The 17,495-nt window shown below is 52.3% G+C and overlaps 5 protein-coding genes across 5 annotated transcripts; 3 read left to right on the top strand and 2 right to left on the bottom strand.

Annotated features, from left to right (window-relative positions):
- Positions 1–1,971: 1,971 nt before the first annotated feature.
- Positions 1,972–3,190, top strand: J4E79_005695 (uncharacterized protein; the record flags this gene model as incomplete). The annotated part of the gene is made up of 3 exons (XM_049354573.1): positions 1,972–2,094; positions 2,148–2,792; positions 2,846–3,190. 3 exons carry the CDS (start codon positions 1,972–1,974, stop codon positions 3,188–3,190), a joined length of 1,113 nt encoding a protein of 370 aa, XP_049210696.1.
- Positions 3,191–4,609: 1,419 nt separating this feature from the next.
- Positions 4,610–6,073, top strand: GEL1_2 (beta-glucanosyltransferase; the record flags this gene model as incomplete). Its single annotated transcript, XM_049354572.1, has 3 exons — positions 4,610–4,715; positions 4,764–5,424; positions 5,473–6,073. 3 exons carry the CDS (start codon positions 4,610–4,612, stop codon positions 6,071–6,073), a joined length of 1,368 nt encoding a protein of 455 aa, XP_049210695.1.
- Positions 6,074–9,898: 3,825 nt separating this feature from the next.
- On the bottom strand, positions 9,899–11,002 carry J4E79_005693 (uncharacterized protein; the record flags this gene model as incomplete). The annotated part of the gene is made up of 1 exon (XM_049354571.1): positions 9,899–11,002. The coding sequence occupies one exon, from the start codon at positions 11,000–11,002 to the stop codon at positions 9,899–9,901; it is 1,104 nt and encodes a 367-aa protein (XP_049210694.1).
- A 1,016-nt stretch (positions 11,003–12,018) lies between these two features.
- Positions 12,019–13,441, top strand: J4E79_005692 (uncharacterized protein; the record flags this gene model as incomplete). The annotated part of the gene is made up of 5 exons (XM_049354570.1): positions 12,019–12,092; positions 12,146–12,293; positions 12,392–12,895; positions 12,951–13,370; positions 13,421–13,441. 5 exons carry the CDS (start codon positions 12,019–12,021, stop codon positions 13,439–13,441), a joined length of 1,167 nt encoding a protein of 388 aa, XP_049210693.1.
- Positions 13,442–14,084: 643 nt separating this feature from the next.
- On the bottom strand, positions 14,085–17,113 carry J4E79_005691 (uncharacterized protein; the record flags this gene model as incomplete). The annotated part of the gene is made up of 5 exons (XM_049354569.1): positions 14,085–15,107; positions 16,524–16,798; positions 16,850–16,967; positions 17,015–17,048; positions 17,103–17,113. 5 exons carry the CDS (start codon positions 17,111–17,113, stop codon positions 14,085–14,087), a joined length of 1,461 nt encoding a protein of 486 aa, XP_049210692.1.
- Between the last annotated feature and the right edge of the window lie 382 nt (positions 17,114–17,495).

Genomic DNA, 17,495 nt, shown 5'->3' with positions numbered 1-17,495 from the left:
CTGTCGCTCCAGTCGGTCATTATGGTACTGGAACTTGGAATAGTGGTGATTGCCCTGTCTATCCAACAATGGCTTACACACCAAACCTCAATATGAATCAGCCAGGCCTATACTCCTATGCCCCTGATTCTATCCAGGATACCACTGGAATTTACTACCCAAACAGCGCCCCGGGACACTCATTCTCTCCAGGAACGGTTACTCATCCCAACACCCACGGGCAACCTGCTTTACCCTTCAGAACACCCAGGTCAGGAGAGCAAAGTAAGTCAACCCAACACAATTAAGTCTCATCCACTAATCCCACAGCTCCATGGGACGTCCTTCAACAACGCCTCTACGCAAACCGAGAACATTTCCCCTGTAGCTGGTGCGGAGATTACCATCACTGCTTGCTTGATTGCCCTGGCCAGCTAACTAAATGGCGCGCTCCTTTGCGTACTTGGATAGTTCAGAGCGGCTACGAGAGCCAAGCAGCGTTTTTCGTCGCGGGTCTACAGGAACGGCATAGGCCGAACGAGGATGTGCCTTTCTTGACCGCACGGCGCAGACCTTGTTACAGCCGGACGGAAAACCCTAACACTATGGGAGTTGCGGAAGCACAAGGGCAAGGGCGAGGAGAAGGACAAGGAGGTGACGATCGAGGATCGGGTACCTCTGGTCGTCGGGATGGGACTCGTCAGCCTGGTGAAGACCAGCCGGCTCCTCCTACGTTGCCTTTGACGCAGACTGCTTGCGAACAGCGCTCACCCCAGCACCAAATTGATGAGTCAAGTGTTGATATGCTGGGGGGCGTAACGTTGACGTAGGCCTCTCATGGTGTCTTGAGGAAACTTCTCAATCATGCCGCGAGGTAAGTCGCTCTAGTCTTGTGCATACTCAAAGAGGAGAAGAGCATCGCCGAGAATACGAACTAGATTAGATATCACGGCTGCATGTATTTCTATTATCCTTATGATGCACTTCGGAGAAAATATCCCGTGATTCACAAGCTCCTCTTAGACAAGAATCAACCGCTCTTGTATTTAGAAGCGTTACTTTAAGTCTATTTAGCATGAGAAGAAGGCGGTGCATCCGCTCTTTGATACTCTTCTCTGACGATCCAGTGACTTGGCTTAATCCTTGGGATAGCTCTTTGTGTACAAGGTCATCTCCAACCTGTATAGTTGCCAGTCAACACCAAGAGAATACGCTGAGCGAGATGTCATATTGGCCAAGAAAGGTGGTGCTTGCGAGTGGGTGCCTTAGAACCATGTCCTATTTTGTAGGCGCTGATATTGTATAGAGCTGTGGGCGCAGTCATGCTCTCCGGGTTGCACGGTTGTCTCTGAACATAGCCAGTCAAAGATGGCGGCAGGGCGGGATCGATATCGCATCGGACACTACCTCTTTCGGGTTATTACCGTGGGCGACAAGATCTAGACCTGAGTACGCTGCAGGCCTTGTACTTCTACTCCAGGTCAATCGCGCGAACAACACACAGTATTGAAAAGACGAGAGTGTACAATGAGGTCCATCAAAACGATGCTGCCTTGTCGTGATGATGGAGACTGTGATGCTGCGCCTCGCACGGGACTGCACGCTACGCCCGGGCGATCGTCACTAGCGATGACTAAGGGCGTGCCTTGCCCGTTCTTGTGCGATTGGTGACGTGCGTCGTCGCGGCTCAGAGCTCGCTGATTCAACAGGGTCCCTTCATTTAATTTCCCTCGCAGCCCACATCAAAACAAGGCCACGGCAAGGTTCAATTAATCGATTTTGAGCACTGCCAGTCCCAGCGACCCAGCATCCGCTGTTCATTTCACCAAGACTAGTCTTGTTGTGCGGAAGAATTGCTGGACTAAACGCCGCGCGCTCACGTCCGTCGGTCAGCGCAAGATTCCGTAGCTTCCGCGGCTCATCTCAAGCTCCACTGCGGCATTCCGAAACCATCGCTCCAACGCTGCCAATCCATCCCAGCCAACACCAAACATGTCGCAAAACTATCAGCAATACGGCGGCAACCCGTATGGCCAGGCCGAGGCTGGATACGGCGCGCAATCAAACCCATATGGCGGCACCGGCTACGGCTCAGCCAACCCCTATGACGGAGGAGTAAGCAGTCGCGACCGCGCCGCCTGAACTCAAAGACTGACGCGGCGAAACAGTATGACGGCCAGGCCCAGCAGCTCAGCCCGCCGGCGCCCCTCCAACGTCATGGCGATTCCAACTATTCGCAGCCCTCGCAGTATTCGCAACCCGGCGCAAACACACAACCACCCAACGTACCGCATACCGACGTGCCCATGAACAACATGCCTGCGTACGGCGAGCCGACCGGACACTCCGGCATGGAGGCGCCAGGACCGCAGCCGCTCAGCCGCGACGACTTCTTCGCGCGCATCGAAGGCGCAAAGTCGCGCATCGGCCAGCTCACATCCGACATCCAAGCCATTGCAAGCGTCCACCAGCGCATGCTATCGTCGCCCGACAACCGCTCCACCGCCGAGCTCGAGAGCATCGTAACCGCCACGCAGATCAGGAACACCCAAATCAAAGACGAGATCAAGTTCCTCGAGAGGGATGCCGTGCGCGACCCCAACGACCGGACCAAGAGGACGCAGGTGGAGGCGCTGAAGAGGACGTTCAAGACACAGCTAGAGGACTTCCAGAGGGAGGAGGCAGACTACTCCAAGAGGTATCGCGAGGCTGTCGGGCGCCAGTACCGCATCATCAACCCGGATGCGACGGATGCCGAGGTCAACGAGATTGCCAACTCGGATCTTGGTGACGAGGGCATCTTCACACAAGCTGTAAGTAGACACAGATCGCACGAAACAAGACCTACGTCACTAACAACCCGCAGCTCAAGTCCAACCGTAGCGGCCAAGCCTCGAGCGTCCTTGGCGCCGTCCGCGCCCGCCACAACGACATCCAGCGCATCGAGAAGACCATGGGCGAGCTCGCCCTCCTCTTCACCCAGCTCAACGAGCAGGTCGTCTACCAAGAACCCATCATTCAGCGGACCGAGGAGCAAACCGTACAAGTCAAGGACGATACCGAGAATGCGAACAAGCAGCTGGACGAAGGCATCAAGTCCGCCAGGCGCGCGCGCAGGCTCAAGTGGTGGATCCTCTTGACCGTCATCCTGATCCTGGCCGTTATCGCGCTGGCACTTGGATTATATTTTGGATTGAAGAAGGACAAGTAGAGGATGTAATGACCATGTGGCGGTGTGGGAAGAGGAGGATGCGATATCATGTTGGAACTATGTTTCTGTATAGAGGAGTGGATGACTTCTCGTTGTTTTCTTATTATTAGTAATGATCCGGGCTGCACTCCGCAGTGACGAATGTGTATACAAAGGAGGTTTTTTCTTGGTCGTATCTGAAGGTATGCGCGTGGTTCTATCGAGATGTAAACACAATGCAAGATAAAATCTACTTTTAGAACACCCGTTCGTGAGGTACGAGACGGTTCCAGGAACACAAGCGCCTTTGCGAACGGAAGTCGGCAAGGAATAGTTCTTAGCGCTGGTGGTATGATGGCGAAAAGCCCGTAAAACAAAGACTACGTTCCCAACATGAAAGTCTCGACCGCTACTGGGATTCTGGACCGGCTGGCGCAGGTATAATCGATAGAGCTGCGGCAAGGCAGCGGGGGATCCGTTTGGGGAGAGGGCGTGCTCTTGAACTCGATCCCAGATGTGCTGGCTGGACATGTTGTGTTGAGAAGGCTGGCCAGGGCTCTAATAATACGATGGCGAACTAGCCTGCCAGAAAACCGCCTCCCAGCATTTGAGATACGGAGGCTGATGATTAGCCGATGAATTGCCAATGAAATGCCTCACCAGAATCTACCGCTCGTGGTGTCAAGAAGTGCCAGGCGCGGACCGACTACCTCGTTTCACAGCACAGCGTAGGCAGTATCGCCGTTTCGGAAGCGAGCAGCGACCAGCCAGCCATGCGATCCATGGATGCAACAGCAGCCCACGATGCCTCCACATGACGTCGTCTATCCAATCTTAGCCGTGGGCCGTCATTTCGGCAGCACGCCTGCGCGACATGGGCAGCGACATGCGTTGAGACGTTTGATACCGATCGCCAGCGTCTGCGCAGCAGAAAACAGTGAATGATTGACGGCGGACGCGTGTTTCAGCGCGCTTCACTGCCGTCGGTCCAAGCATGATCGCCACGGCGAGCCAGTCTGCTTAGCTAGGCTTGACGGTGGGCTCATGCGCGTTGGCGGCTGCTTGGAGGTGGGCTTGGTGCGGCTTGTTCAGGGGTTGGCGCTGCTTGCATGCTTGTCTCCCAGCCAGGACCGATCCCCACCGGGGTCGCAGCGAATCACAAGCGGAAGGCGCAGTGCACTAGGGAATTGGACGCGTCGCCTCCCTCGCAGTCGACTGCTTAACCTGCTGCGTTCCCCGTTGAATCCTTCCTTCTTCAATCTCACGACTCCAAGTGCTTCTTGCTACTTACACCTTTATTCTAATCGCAACTTCTAACACTCGTTTCACGGGAGTTGCTCTTTACTTCGGATTCATAAGTATTTTACTTGTTTACTTCGGCCTCGCAGTCGCTATAACAATCGCTCAACTGTAATTATCATCAACACCCACACGACCATCATGAAGACCTTTGCCATTGCCGCCGTCCTTGCGGCCTCCGCTGCTGCAACCCCCGCGGCCACCCAGAAGCGGGCCAACATCACCCCCGTCACTGTCAAGGGAAATGGTATGTAAACTCACCATCACAGATGCAATTCTGTACTAACATCCCCAGCTTTCTTTGCTGGCAACGAGCGTTTCTACATCCGCGGTGTCGACTACCAGCCCGGTGGCGCCTCTGACGCAAAGGACCCCATCGCCGACGAGGCTGGCTGCAAGCGCGACATTGAGAAGTTCAAGGAGCTCGGCATCAACACCGTCCGCATCTACACTGTCGACAACAGCGCCAACCACGACGCCTGCATGGGTCTTCTCGCCGATGCCGGTATCTACCTCGCCCTTGACCTCAACACCCCCAAGTACTCCATCAACCGCGCCGAGCCCCAGAAGTCGTACAACAAGGTCTACCTCCAGAGCATCTTCGCTACCGTCGAGATGTTCGCAAAGTACGACAACACACTGTTGTTCTTCTCCGCCAACGAGGTCATCAACGACGACAAGACCACCAACTGCGCTCCCTACGTCAAGGCCGTCACCCGTGACATCAAGTCTTACATGAACGCCCGCGGTCTCCGCAAGATCCCCGTCGGTTACTCCGCTGCTGACGTCGAGAGCAACCGCTACGAGATGGCCGACTACATGAACTGCGGTGACGATGCCGCCCGCAGCGACTTCTTCGGTTTCAACGACTACTCCTGGTGCGACCCGTCCTCCTACACCACCTCTGGTTGGGACCAGAAGGTCAAGAAGTTCGCCAACTACAGCATCCCCATTTTGTAAGTCGATCAACTCTACTCTTCACGGCCATCCGCTAACATACCCAGCCTCTCCGAGTACGGTTGCAACAAGGGAACCCGAAAGTTCGAGGAGGTCAAGTCGCTCTACAGCACCGACATGACCGGCGTCTACTCCGGTGGTCTCGTCTACGAATACTCCCAGGAAGACTCCAACTACGGTCTCGTCGAGATCAACGGCGACTCCGTCAAGGAGCTCGCTGACTTCACCGCCCTCAAGGACGCTTTCTCCGCCACCAAGAACCCCAGCGGCGACGGTGGCTACAAGAAGGACGGCCAGCCCGCCACCTGCCCCGACCAGTCCAAGACCTGGGACGTCACCATGAAGAGCGACGAGCTCCCCGCTGTCCCCTCCGGTGCCCTCGACCTCATGAAGAAGGGTGCTGGTGACGGCCCTGGTCTCTCCGGCTCTGGCTCCCAGCAGGCTGGTTCTTCCGACGAGAACCTCGCTCCTGCCGGCTCCGGTGCTGTTACCTCCGGCGGCAAGGTCCCCACTGCTACCGGTGGCAGCAGCCCCTCCGGCTCCGAGGGCGCCGCCGCTTCCATCCGCCCCGAGTTCAGCTTCGCTCCCCTCGTCTGCGGCGCCGTTGTCCTCGCCTCTTCGCTCTTCGGCGGTGCTCTCATCTTGTAAGAGTGTGCCAGTAGAGCTGTGTGTGTTTCTTCGATGTAATGCAACGACCCAGCGCGGGCAACGTTATTGGGATAGATTTGGTTCTTCCTTTCCAAGTGGCATTGGCTTTGAAACGCGTATGTGATGGGAGTTGGTTGACTTTATTGTCGGCCTGGCGTCTCATGTTTTTTTTCTTGTTGTTCACTTTGTTTCAAGTATCTCAGTACATATCAGGAAATACAAACACATTGAAAAATCTACGTTATTTTGTTGTGAGTGGTTGAGATAGCTGTGCGTTTAGTGCTGTGATGTTGATCTACGAGCTATGGGGCCATGTCGACTGGCGCTCTGACCTGTTGGTCTGCATATAAAGTTCCTCTGACTGTCACTCCTCTCCCTTTCTACATCCACGAGCTCACCTCGCTTTTCCAAATGCCCGCGCCCAGAGTGTCATGTTTTCCGCTCTTTTCCTAAAAACGACAAGGTGCGACTCATGTGTGCCTCTTTCTTCTGGGTTACCATTACTAAAACTCACCTGCTGCTCGTCCTCATAAAACCCCGGTTCAAATCGCAGCATGGGATTGCTATGATTCCGTGCCGTCGTCGCGCGCCCTCTCAAAAGTCGATGCGACTATCGTATGAGAGTTGCGCCTAAAACTACCCTTTCTACATTGTACTCTAGAAACACACTGTCAACAACCACATGGCTCTGCGCCTTTTTCAAAAATCTACTCCAAACATTTCATGACTGTGCGGTGCGTTTCCAAAACTCGCAACGGAGATCAATATGTGTGCCGTCTGTCGGACCCTGCGGACTTGATCAAAAACACCGTGCGGCGCGAGAAGACTGAGAGATGGGAGTATAAAAGATGCCTTGCTCACGCCGGAGTTGCTGTCTTCTTATGTACACAAATCCATTCGTTTTACCAAAAATGCAATCCATGTGCTCAATGGGTGTTTCTCTCCTTCCGAACAACTTCCAATCCACAGAACCATGAGCGCCTCCTTTCCAAAACCAGCAGCGAGCTTGGATATGTGCGGTGGAGGACGTCAAGACTTCATTCCATGCTTTCGAGACGATCAAGCCGTATAAATACCTCATTTTCTGGACTTGTCTCTTGTACAGCACTCTACTTCTTCATTTACCAAAAGTTAGCCAAATGTACACATGGGTCTGCTTTGCCCTTTCTTCCAAAAGCCAGGTAGCATCAGAGCATGGTTTTTCCGCTCCGGCACTCAAAAAGACAGATTATCTGGCATATGTGCGGTCTGCTGCTTTGCTCCGAGGTTAAAAGAAAAGAGTGGGCTATGCTGTGATGTTCTGGGACTGGGTTGAGCGGGTGCATGAACATGCTCGAGGATATTAGGGAAAGATAGAAAAGAGCTATACAACATCGTTGTGCTGTGAAGCAAGTCTAGAAAAGAACTGACGCAAGAACCATGTGTCTGGGGCCGCGCTCGCGATCTATTAGCGGGTACGCGACTGAGAGTGTATAAAGTCGCCTATACTTGGCTTCTTCTCTTTCTCTTCTCTATCACACATCCCACTTCTGTTTCACCAAAAACAAGAGACAAAACGACGATGTGTCTGTCCTCTAAAAAACAACAATCAATCCAAAGATGAGCAGCGAGACTCGCTCCCTTGAAAACAAGCAGTTCGTTGATCTGAGGTCTCCGTCCTGCCTCCTGAAAGCACAACAAAATCACCACCAGCGAGTTGCGTGCATCCAAAAGACGATCTACTGATCCCATGCTTTTCTGGACACCTCGCCACGATATCAATATATGAACTGCCTTCTTCCTGGCTTCCTACTTCTATCATTCTACTCTCTACCTATCCAAAAGGGTGTTCCAAAAAGTTAGCCAGTTTCTTACATGTGGGCTTGCTCTGCTCTTCTCTAAAATCTATCAACGAAGCGTATATGGTTGTCTCTGCCTCGAGAAATAGAAAAAGGATTCTTCATAGTCTACATGGACTTTCTGCTCCGCACTGGCATCACTAAAAGCCGAGTGCAGATACTTCATGTCGCAGAATTGCCGACTATTGTTTTGGATGTGTGGCGCGCTGCCTGCAAAATACTCTCCCTAATGTTTGATGGTTTTCCTGGCTTGGAGGCTCGGATCTACTATATCAGCGCGGTGGTCCTCTACTTCTTCTCCGACACTTCATCCGCTTTGAAACAAAAATACATTTGAATCTGTACATGACTGCTTCTCTGCTCTCAAAATCCTCCCCTAGTATACATATGGCTCTGGGGCTTTTGGCACTGAAATCAAAAAGCGATGAACGTTATGTTCTGTTCCGTCTTCCGTTGCGACTTACTCAATTTCGTCATCACTGCAACCATGTTTCCACACGTCGCTACATTAAACCATCGACTCTACTTTTCCCTCTTCCGAAAAACCACGATTACCTGAGTCATGTCTCTATTCGTCTTTGCAAGTAGCTACAAAAGTCTTTCCATCAAACACTATGTGTTGCACACGAAATGAACACAACCTGCGCGCATGCGTCTCCGCCGTTGCGCCGCTATTAGACAATGGGGTATTTGAGACGTCCACGATCTACTCTCTCTATACCTTTTATTACACACTTTCTACCACCATTTACTAAAAACGAATTAATCAATACTTATGACTTGCTTTGTCGGAAAGACTCAAATCACCGCTCGCTTAAAAGCATGTCCATTCCAGCACTCGGTACTCTCTCGTCTATAAAATCCAAGGACTGCGAGCTCTCACCCCCATCCACCTGTATCCAACTTCTGGCCATCGAAAAACAAGAACTTTGAGCTCTGTTTTCTAAAACCAGGTCGGAAGTGGCCATGTTCTGGCTCTTCCGAGATTCCACAACTTGCCAATACGAAAAGCGTACCTGTCTTGCCAATTCCACCCGAAAAGTCGAACGAAATCTCATATGTCTTTCCGCTGCACCAGATAACACCATGGTGTTCTGTGATGTTGTGGACCTGCCGAAGCCTCTATACTCTCAGCAAATGACTGGTTTCTGCTGAGTCGGCGAAGTCGGAATTCTTCAAAACATTAACTCATGCCCACATGAGCACCGAGGCTTGCTGGCTGCTGTATAAAATGTCATCCCGGAAGCTGGATGTTTCTTTATCCTCACTTACTTTATCATACCCACAAAAACAGCAGATGAGCTCTTCTATGGGTGTGGCGTCGAAATTAAAAGTTCATTTGCCTTTTCAATGTCTGCTTCTGAAGCTCGAGTCGAGAACTGTACTTTCCAAGGACATGTTGTTGCTTGGTCTAAACCACTGAAAAGACAAAACATACTCCGAATGAGAGTACTGAACTCCGCCACGAGGATGATCAAATCCCCGCTCTTTTCTCCAAAATTATCGTCGAAACCATTCTATGTCGGAAGCAACTGTATGCCACTGCTCCAGTCGTCAACATCGCCTTCTAGGCCGGCGATGTAAACTCCGTCACGGTGCGTCATGTGTATGTCTCACGGTCCGACGCTTGCCCGAAGTGTTTGAGGAGTATAAAAGAATACGAATCGAACGTCAACGTCGTTATCCAGACCAAGTCTCCTTTATTCTCAAGCTTCCTAAAATTGCGCTAGACTTGGTCATGTGTTCTTTCTCCCTGAGCACCAAAGAACGGCTATAGTGGCTCTCATGGAGTCAGAAGGATCGGTTAGCTGCGGATAGTGTCGAAGGCCCGTCTCATAATTTTTCAAGGCTACCTCTTTGGCACGGTCTCCCAATACATGTAATAATTCATCATCTATACTATGAACATACATACCAACAACCGCTGACCTTTTGAAAATCATTTACCTCGAACGCGACAGCCCACCGCTCATCGCCCATCATCCATTTACTCAACAACCCCCACAACCTTAACCTCATCCGTCCTCCACTTCCTCATCGGCACCTTCCCCAACTCCCCCCTCAACCTCTCTCGATCCCCCCAGACCCCCTCCCCAACCTCCTCCCTGCTCACCCAAGCCCAATCCCCTTTAAGCACGCCAACCCCATACCTCCCATACTCCTCTTCCACCTTCAACAACCTAGTATCCGAGCCCCAAATCCCCGCTTCTTTAGGATCAGAAATTAAGGTGTAGCTTCTCTCATGCACACTCTCGCTGTTCTCGAAAACGAGAAGTTCGGTCTCGTTGGGTGGGAAAGGGTCTGTTTCGCCCTCTACATCTGCGTCTGGCGGACTGTAACCTTTCATTGGGCCGCGCTTCTTTCCGGTTTTGAGGTCCCGGAGTTCGACGCTGGCTTTGTTGCGGCCGTGGGGGATGGAGCGTAGGACGGCGATGCCTTTTGTGTTGGCGATGTCGGAGCGTGAAGTGTCTAGACGCCATGCGAGTGTGATGGTGCATGGTGGATTGCCTGAGACGGATATCGTGTCGGTTGAAGTAAGAATAGTCGGTCGAATAGGCGGAGGCTTTGGCACAGTCGCAAGGGCTTTGAAGGTGTAGCTTGGTAGCGGCGGAGATGTTCGCGGTATAGTTTCCTTCTCCGGCTCGGGTAAAATGGATGGGTCATGATGCTCACCAGCGTACCATGTCGTGATATCGTGAGATCGGAGACGGATGGTATACGATTTCCCCGCTACGAGCGATGATGGGTCGAGCGTATAAGGCATGGGATTCGAAACTGTAGTGCCTGGACGAGTCGACCACATGGTATAGCTGTCGAGCTTTTCGGGGTCTAGTACAAGAAGTCGTCGTTTAATGTCTTGAGTAGCAGTCTTGGAAGGCGCGTAGTCCGCACTTTCACCAGCCTCTGCGTCGACAATCTCGAACAGGCCTTTTGCAAAGGCCGCCTCGGGATCAAAGATGGTGTTTTTGGTGTCGATGGTGAATTTAGAGTGGTAGTCGACATTGCGTACAAGGGTGATGTCGAACGTATCGCTGCAGTCAATGTAACAGAATGCACTGGTGTAGAGAGTGAAAGATATCGAAGGAGCCATAACGATAATCGCGTTACCAGATCTCTGCTATCAACTTCCTCGGTTTTTTGATGCAGTCGCGACGAATATAAGGAACGATGTGTCGGTGGTTTTGCCTACCCAGGCACCCATGGTGATGTGACGTCAACGGCGCTAGTCTCTGGTCGGGTGTCACCAAAACGCCCCAGACCTTGTTCTCGTTCGTCGCATTGAACATGCGCAGTAATTCTTTCCATTCCGCCCCCCAATGAAACATTTACGAGGGCGCAAGGCGAAATGGGGATGCTTACGGGGCGAAGTGACGACATAGCCATCGTGGAGTATCACCTCCCGAGGTCTCTACGCGCCATACCGTAATCATGGCTGTACGTAGTCAAAGGATCCGGGCCGCCTGTTTTCTGAAGAGTTCGTTGGACCGATTACTAAGGCTACATGGTGATGTAGAAAGTAAGCCGCCCCAGAACAAAACCACCGTGTTGTACAATGGGGGCGATGATTCCTTGATTCTGCCTTGGACACCATGTTCTATCACGATCGAACTGAAACAATGATGGTTTTTTGTACCTAGATGCCGGGCAACTGCTGCGGGGTCAAGTTCGAAGACGATCTGTGCGGATTCCAAGTCATAGCCACTCGGCCCCAAGAGAGGCATCAGGCAGATTGACATGACGTTGTATCCTCTCTGTTCCTTCGTCTCGGTCGATCATCTTGTCCAGTCCCACGGCAAATGTCTCGAACAATCGTCATTCCCATGTTTTGAGAGAAGTCGTTCAAGACACTCTCGAGATCCTTCTACATGTTCGGAAACTCCGAGGGCCCAAGGGGGCCCCAAAGTTCTGAGGCAAGGCAGTGTTATTCCGTGGATTCAGGCGTACTCTGGTCTCTATGGAGTTTGTATGTTGTTGATGTACGCCATCTGACGGAGTCGAAACAGCCCCAATGGATGTGTATAAAGCACTGGCATTCTGGACACTGGACTCTTGATCGTACCGCAGACCAACTTCTACCCAGCTTAAATACATCCTGACATCACGAAAATGTACCGCAATCTGAGCATCCTTGCCATAGCACTCTCAATCAATGGACTTACCTCCGCTAAGCCCATCAATGGGTCAGTCACACCTCTTTCATATCTGTCGATCATGCAAAACTGACCTTTCGTAGAAAGTTCCACGCTGTGAAGCGGGCAGATCCTGTGTCCTACCCCTACGGCGATGCACTCCCCAACGAATTTCAGTGGCTTGGCTGGGACGCCAACGATGAAGATCAAAAGAAAGACGGGCAAAAGATACACGAAGCGTTCAAGCAATGGGTACGTAATTTGTCATACGAAGAGCGATCTCCGTTTGCTTTTTCAACTTTTCTCTATTTCACAATGAGCGCATGGCTGAGAACTCTTCGACAATTTAGGCAGACTTAGCCAAAGCAGGCATTACGGCTGCCGGAGGCGCTCCCGACAACGTGCACTTCAAACGTTTCTTCGGCAAGCAAGACGCGGACGACACAGAAGCCATTCAAAAGACCATGGCAAACATGTACGACACCACAGCAGACTCGGCTACAGAAACCATTAAGAAAATGGTCCTTGAGCGTTCTGACTTCGGCGACCATTGTGAGAAAGACGGTTGGTTCGCGTACACAACTCCCACGGATGGACACTTCCACCTGTGTCCCAAAGCAATTGCCCTCAAGCAAAATTCGGAGACCGAATGTGCGGATTTCAAGCGAGACTACATCGACAACACGGCGAGGACGCTGTCTTTTGTCATGCTACACGAGTTCACGCACTACGACTTTGTGGCAGACGACAGGATCGGTGGTATCATTGATAACGCCATAACTTCTGTCAATTGCTTCAACCTTGATGATGACGAAAAGCTCAACAATGCTCAGAGCTACGCGTTCAACGGCGCAGTAAGTTTTCGACATTCATTTATGTATACAGCACAAACTAAGAGAATACTTCCAGGAGCAATACTGGTCCGACAAATGTCCAGACAAAGACTTCACCGACCCTGGTGTTAAACGACCGGAGCAAACTCCTACACCGACCCCCACACCCACACCCACACCAACCCCCGAACCCGTAGCCCCCTACGCCGACCAACCAGGCCAATGCCACATCCACGTCAACGAATACGAAACCTGCGACTCTCACGACGAAAACCTCAGCGTCGAAATAACAATGTGGGACGTTTCCGGCGCCCAAATCGGCTACGTCGACAGGACCGTCGCCGGTGCCGGAAACCCACTCATGATGAAGAGCAAGCTAGAAAACACCCTCGAAGTCACGCCAGAGAACCAGAAGGATTACATCCAATTCACGCTGGGCGGCCAGTCATGGGCGACGAACAAGGATAACGATGAGAGTGCGCCGACGTATTGTAAGGTTGGGGGCTGGGACCCGAGGGCTGGGCCGTTGTGTAATGAGTTTGATAGTGGTACGGCTCAGGAGTCTAAGAGGCAGATGGATTGTTACTTTCAGTGTGCTTGGGGTGGTGGGGCGACGTCTGATGGATCTTGAGACTTTCGTAGGAAGGAAGGAAGGGCAAGATATACTAGATGTTTGCGTGGAGACGGACTGCGTTCCTGTCGGAAGAGGAAAAATGGACACTCTTTTTTATGGCTTGGGAGGATTAGATTTTCGATCAGTAACAGCACACAATTATAAAGCAACGGAATGTACAATATATCCTCGATTTCTCACACGTCTCACGTAACACATCTCTCATCCGCTCATCACCACCCGATCTATCGACTACGCATACAGAAGCAGACGAAAACGCTCGATAAACACAAGAACAAACAAACAGGGGTATCTCAAGGCTCAGACGATATGCAACAAGGACGTTAGAACGCGTCGCTCCCACCGACCGTAACGCCTTGTGTCAGTCAGGGTCGTCTTCTCACGAGCCGGTGAAGAGATGCCAGACAACTGTAAAAACAGGTAGCAAAGTCCACAGAACGCCTCAAATGCCGCATGCAAAACAAGTAAAGAAAATTAGTTCGTAATCAGCCGCCTGGCATGTTGAGTGCCATCAAGTGGCAGACCTAGACTTGGGGGCTGTTAGCAAGGACGGCGTGCGAAGAAGATGCAGAGAGCTCAAAGCTCCATCCTCTCAATGATGCCCTCGCTCATCGTCCGTATCTTACTCACGGCCCTCTCTCGGTCTACCAGTGACTCAACATCGCTGTCGTCATCGCTCTCGTAGTACTCGGCATCCATGCTCATGTCTCTGGCTGGCAGGTACCGCTGTTGTTCTGCATCGACGACATCTCCGGGGTGATCGATGACCATGTTGTCGAGCTCATCACTGTCTCCATATGCCTCAAGTCCCTTCCTAGCACGATCGCCGAGCCAGTATTCCGCGCGCTTCCTACTGCCCGCATTCGCACTGGACTCGTATTTTGATGCTTTGAATTTCGACATGAGCGACATGGCAACACTTGGTGAGTTCGACAAAGCCGATATCCCACGGAGATAGAAGTATGCGACTCGCTTCCGCTCCTTGTTGTACAGGAAGAAGTGGTGACTCCAGATCGCACCGTCATCAGCAAAGGGGTCATCTGACGGCTCCCATGCATAGTATTCACAGCTCGACATGTCCATCTCCGTATCGAGCAGGTGCCAACTTCGCGGACTCCATATCGGCGACCCAAGCGGTGTGACTGCGCCTGCTGGTAGTCCGGCGGAGTACACCTGTGGGCGCAGATAGTACATTGTAGTGTCGATCTTGTGCATGAAGCTGTGGATGGTCTCGCGACGGAACTCATCAGGGTTCAGCGTGTTCGCGAAGTCGTAATCGATGTGTGTGGCATTGAGCGTCGCGATGAGGTATGCGAAGGTGTGACGGTTTGCTGCTTCGCTGAAGGATCCGAACGGCGTGTCTCGGGAGATGTCGAGTTGGTCTGCGAACTGAGCCGCAGACTGCTCGGACAGCCCCGCGACCGCTGATAGCAGGTCCTTGTGCCGCTCCTCGAGCGTCCTCTCGATGCGCTTGTACAGCTTCTTGTCGCTTCCCGCTGCTTTAATCGTCCAGAGATCGCATCCGCCGATGATTGCTGTGTCTTGTGTATCGAAGTTGAGGGCGAGGTTGACCTCGTGGAGGGCGCACAAATCGAGGTACTACGGTGCCACCGGGTCAGCTATGTCGTCACTCTGGCCTTATCGCATCGAGCACTTACCTTCATTGCGCTTGATGTGGACTCGCTTGGGCTGAGTGCCTATTATAGAATATATCGCGTATGATCCGAAATCTTCGAGATACGGTATGATTCAGCGCGCCGTGGCTGCTGGGCGTGGGTGTGGCGGTGGTCGGGAGGGGGTAGCCTGCGCGAACCGATACAACAAGTAAACACGACTCTAGGCTGGCTGCGGAGAGGAGAGGGTACTGTCGTTCGGCCAGACGATCGTCTAGCAGGCAGTGGACATATGTATGGCTTGGGCGTGGTAGTGGTGTGAGATGTCGGTGTCGCTGTAACGACGTGGTCGCGATTGCGGAGAAGGTCAGCTTGGCGGTGTCGCCGAGCTAACAGCGGCATGTGTGTCGGGTTGTCCTTCCTGATTGGTCGATGCGCAACCTGCCTCTCAACCAACAACAGCTGCCGATAAGAGTGGATGGGTCGGCGACTGGTGTTGAGTGTTGATGTTAGTTGTATGCGGCCATGCCGAGTGTGTCTGGTACGCGGGGCATGTCATCTGATGGTCGAGCACGTGAAGGATAGAAGATGCCTGGAGATGAATCCACGTGAATTCGGCAACGTATCATTTGATGAATGCATGTCAAGGTTCTGGATGAAGGACCAAACGCTGATCCGAACCAATTGCTGTCACGAAGTGCAGGTGCGCAGTGTCTCGGCGGTGTGGAGACCTGTAGCTAGATGAATAAGGTAAGTGTACCAGCATAAGGAAAAAGAAAAAAGGGAGAGAGAGTTGTCAAGTCTATCAGGGTGAAGTCTCGATATCATGATGTGTGATCACGTTCGAGCCCTTGAACCTCTTGTGCCAAACCTAGCTGTGTCGAGCAAGCCCGCCAGTCCGAGGTGTATGAATTGTAGTAGATAGAGTACAGCTACCGCCATCCGCTCTACAAGGCAGGATGGCAGGTAGTGCGTTCTCCAGATGATCCAACCCCTGCGCCGTGTGATATCGTTTCGCTCTTGACGCCTGCCCTTGGAAAGATGTTTAGCATGAGCCATGTTGTGACAGTCGACTGCGTGCCGTAGCCCTACCCCAAACCCCAATAACGCCGTACAATGTGTGTTCGTATGCGGATGTCGGATCGGATCTACAAGATGCCGCTCTCTCGAAGTCGGCCTTTGAATTCATCCGCGTTCTGGAAGCCATCAGGCGCGGTCAGTGGGGACTCTTGGGACGGCGATGACGGAGGGCCAGAAGGTGAGGTGCGACAGTGCGTTCCGTACACTTTTACATAATCTTGGTAACGATATCGTCCTCAGCCTGACGACAGGGCGTGTCAGCCAGCTGGCGCTATGGGTGCGTGCGGCGAAACAGACCCGAAAGTCATCACACCTCACTCACCTCCATATCTTCGAGGCTGTCTTGCTGTCCTATACACCGGAGCACGTTCTTTTTGCTGCTCTCTTGCATCTCACCGGCAAGTAGTAGCTCGTCCAGGATGAAGTAGGCTTTTTGGAAGTTGAAGATGATGTCGAGCTCGCAGACGTTGCCGTAGTACTTGTCCATCTGCTCGACGTAGCGGTGGACGATTTCGAGCGTGATTAGCTCATTGTCGGTCGAGTCGCAGCCGGCGATAAAGAAGAGCGAGGCATATCGGCGATACACGATCTTGGTGTCTGGAGAAAGTGTGAGCTAGCGAAGCTCTTACCCCTGCCGGACCCACTGACCTTTGTACTCTAGGAAGTTGCACATGCGGGTGCGGCGGGCGAGGACGAGTTGCGAGACGTCTTTGACAATCTTGGCCTTGTCTTTGGGGGCGAGGGTGGTGAACCACTTGGCTAGGCGCTGCGAGCTTCAGCAAGGGACTTTGGATTCTAGGGTGAGGGACCAACCACTTTGCCCTGCCGGGACAGCAGAATGAGGTACCTGAGCTGTTAGCGCTATACTTCTTTATGGGCAGTGTATGGAAGTGCATCTTACTTGATCGTCATGGTGTCGTGTGAGGAGAAGATGGCGGTAGCTTGTGTCTGGCGCAATGGGGGAAGATGTTAGGTTCGGCGATCGGCGGTCACAGGCCAGCCCCGCGACTTTGAGACGCCAATGCGCCCTCATATCCCCGCTATCACCATCGAAGTCTGAACAGTAGACATTTGCGCGCAGGCAATTCTTCTCTAGCCCATTCCTACTAATCATTGCCTTAAGCCTTGCGATTCAAATCATTTGCGCTACTGCACATCCGACGCGACTGCTATCCTAAGACGACCCACCCGCTGACAAACGTTCACCCTTCATCGGAATCTCGAATACCCCCGAAGAGTCACCACCACACAATATAGGAGGCTCTTTCGTCAGAACTGATCTATCTCGCGTGAT

This window comes from Alternaria viburni, assembly GCF_023758015.1.
Source record: "Alternaria viburni strain BMP 2772 chromosome Unknown scaffold_11, whole genome shotgun sequence".
Classification (NCBI taxonomy): domain Eukaryota; kingdom Fungi; phylum Ascomycota; class Dothideomycetes; order Pleosporales; family Pleosporaceae; genus Alternaria; species Alternaria viburni.
Note: the sequence above shows the minus strand (reverse complement) of the source record. Positions and strands in the feature narration are given on the sequence as shown.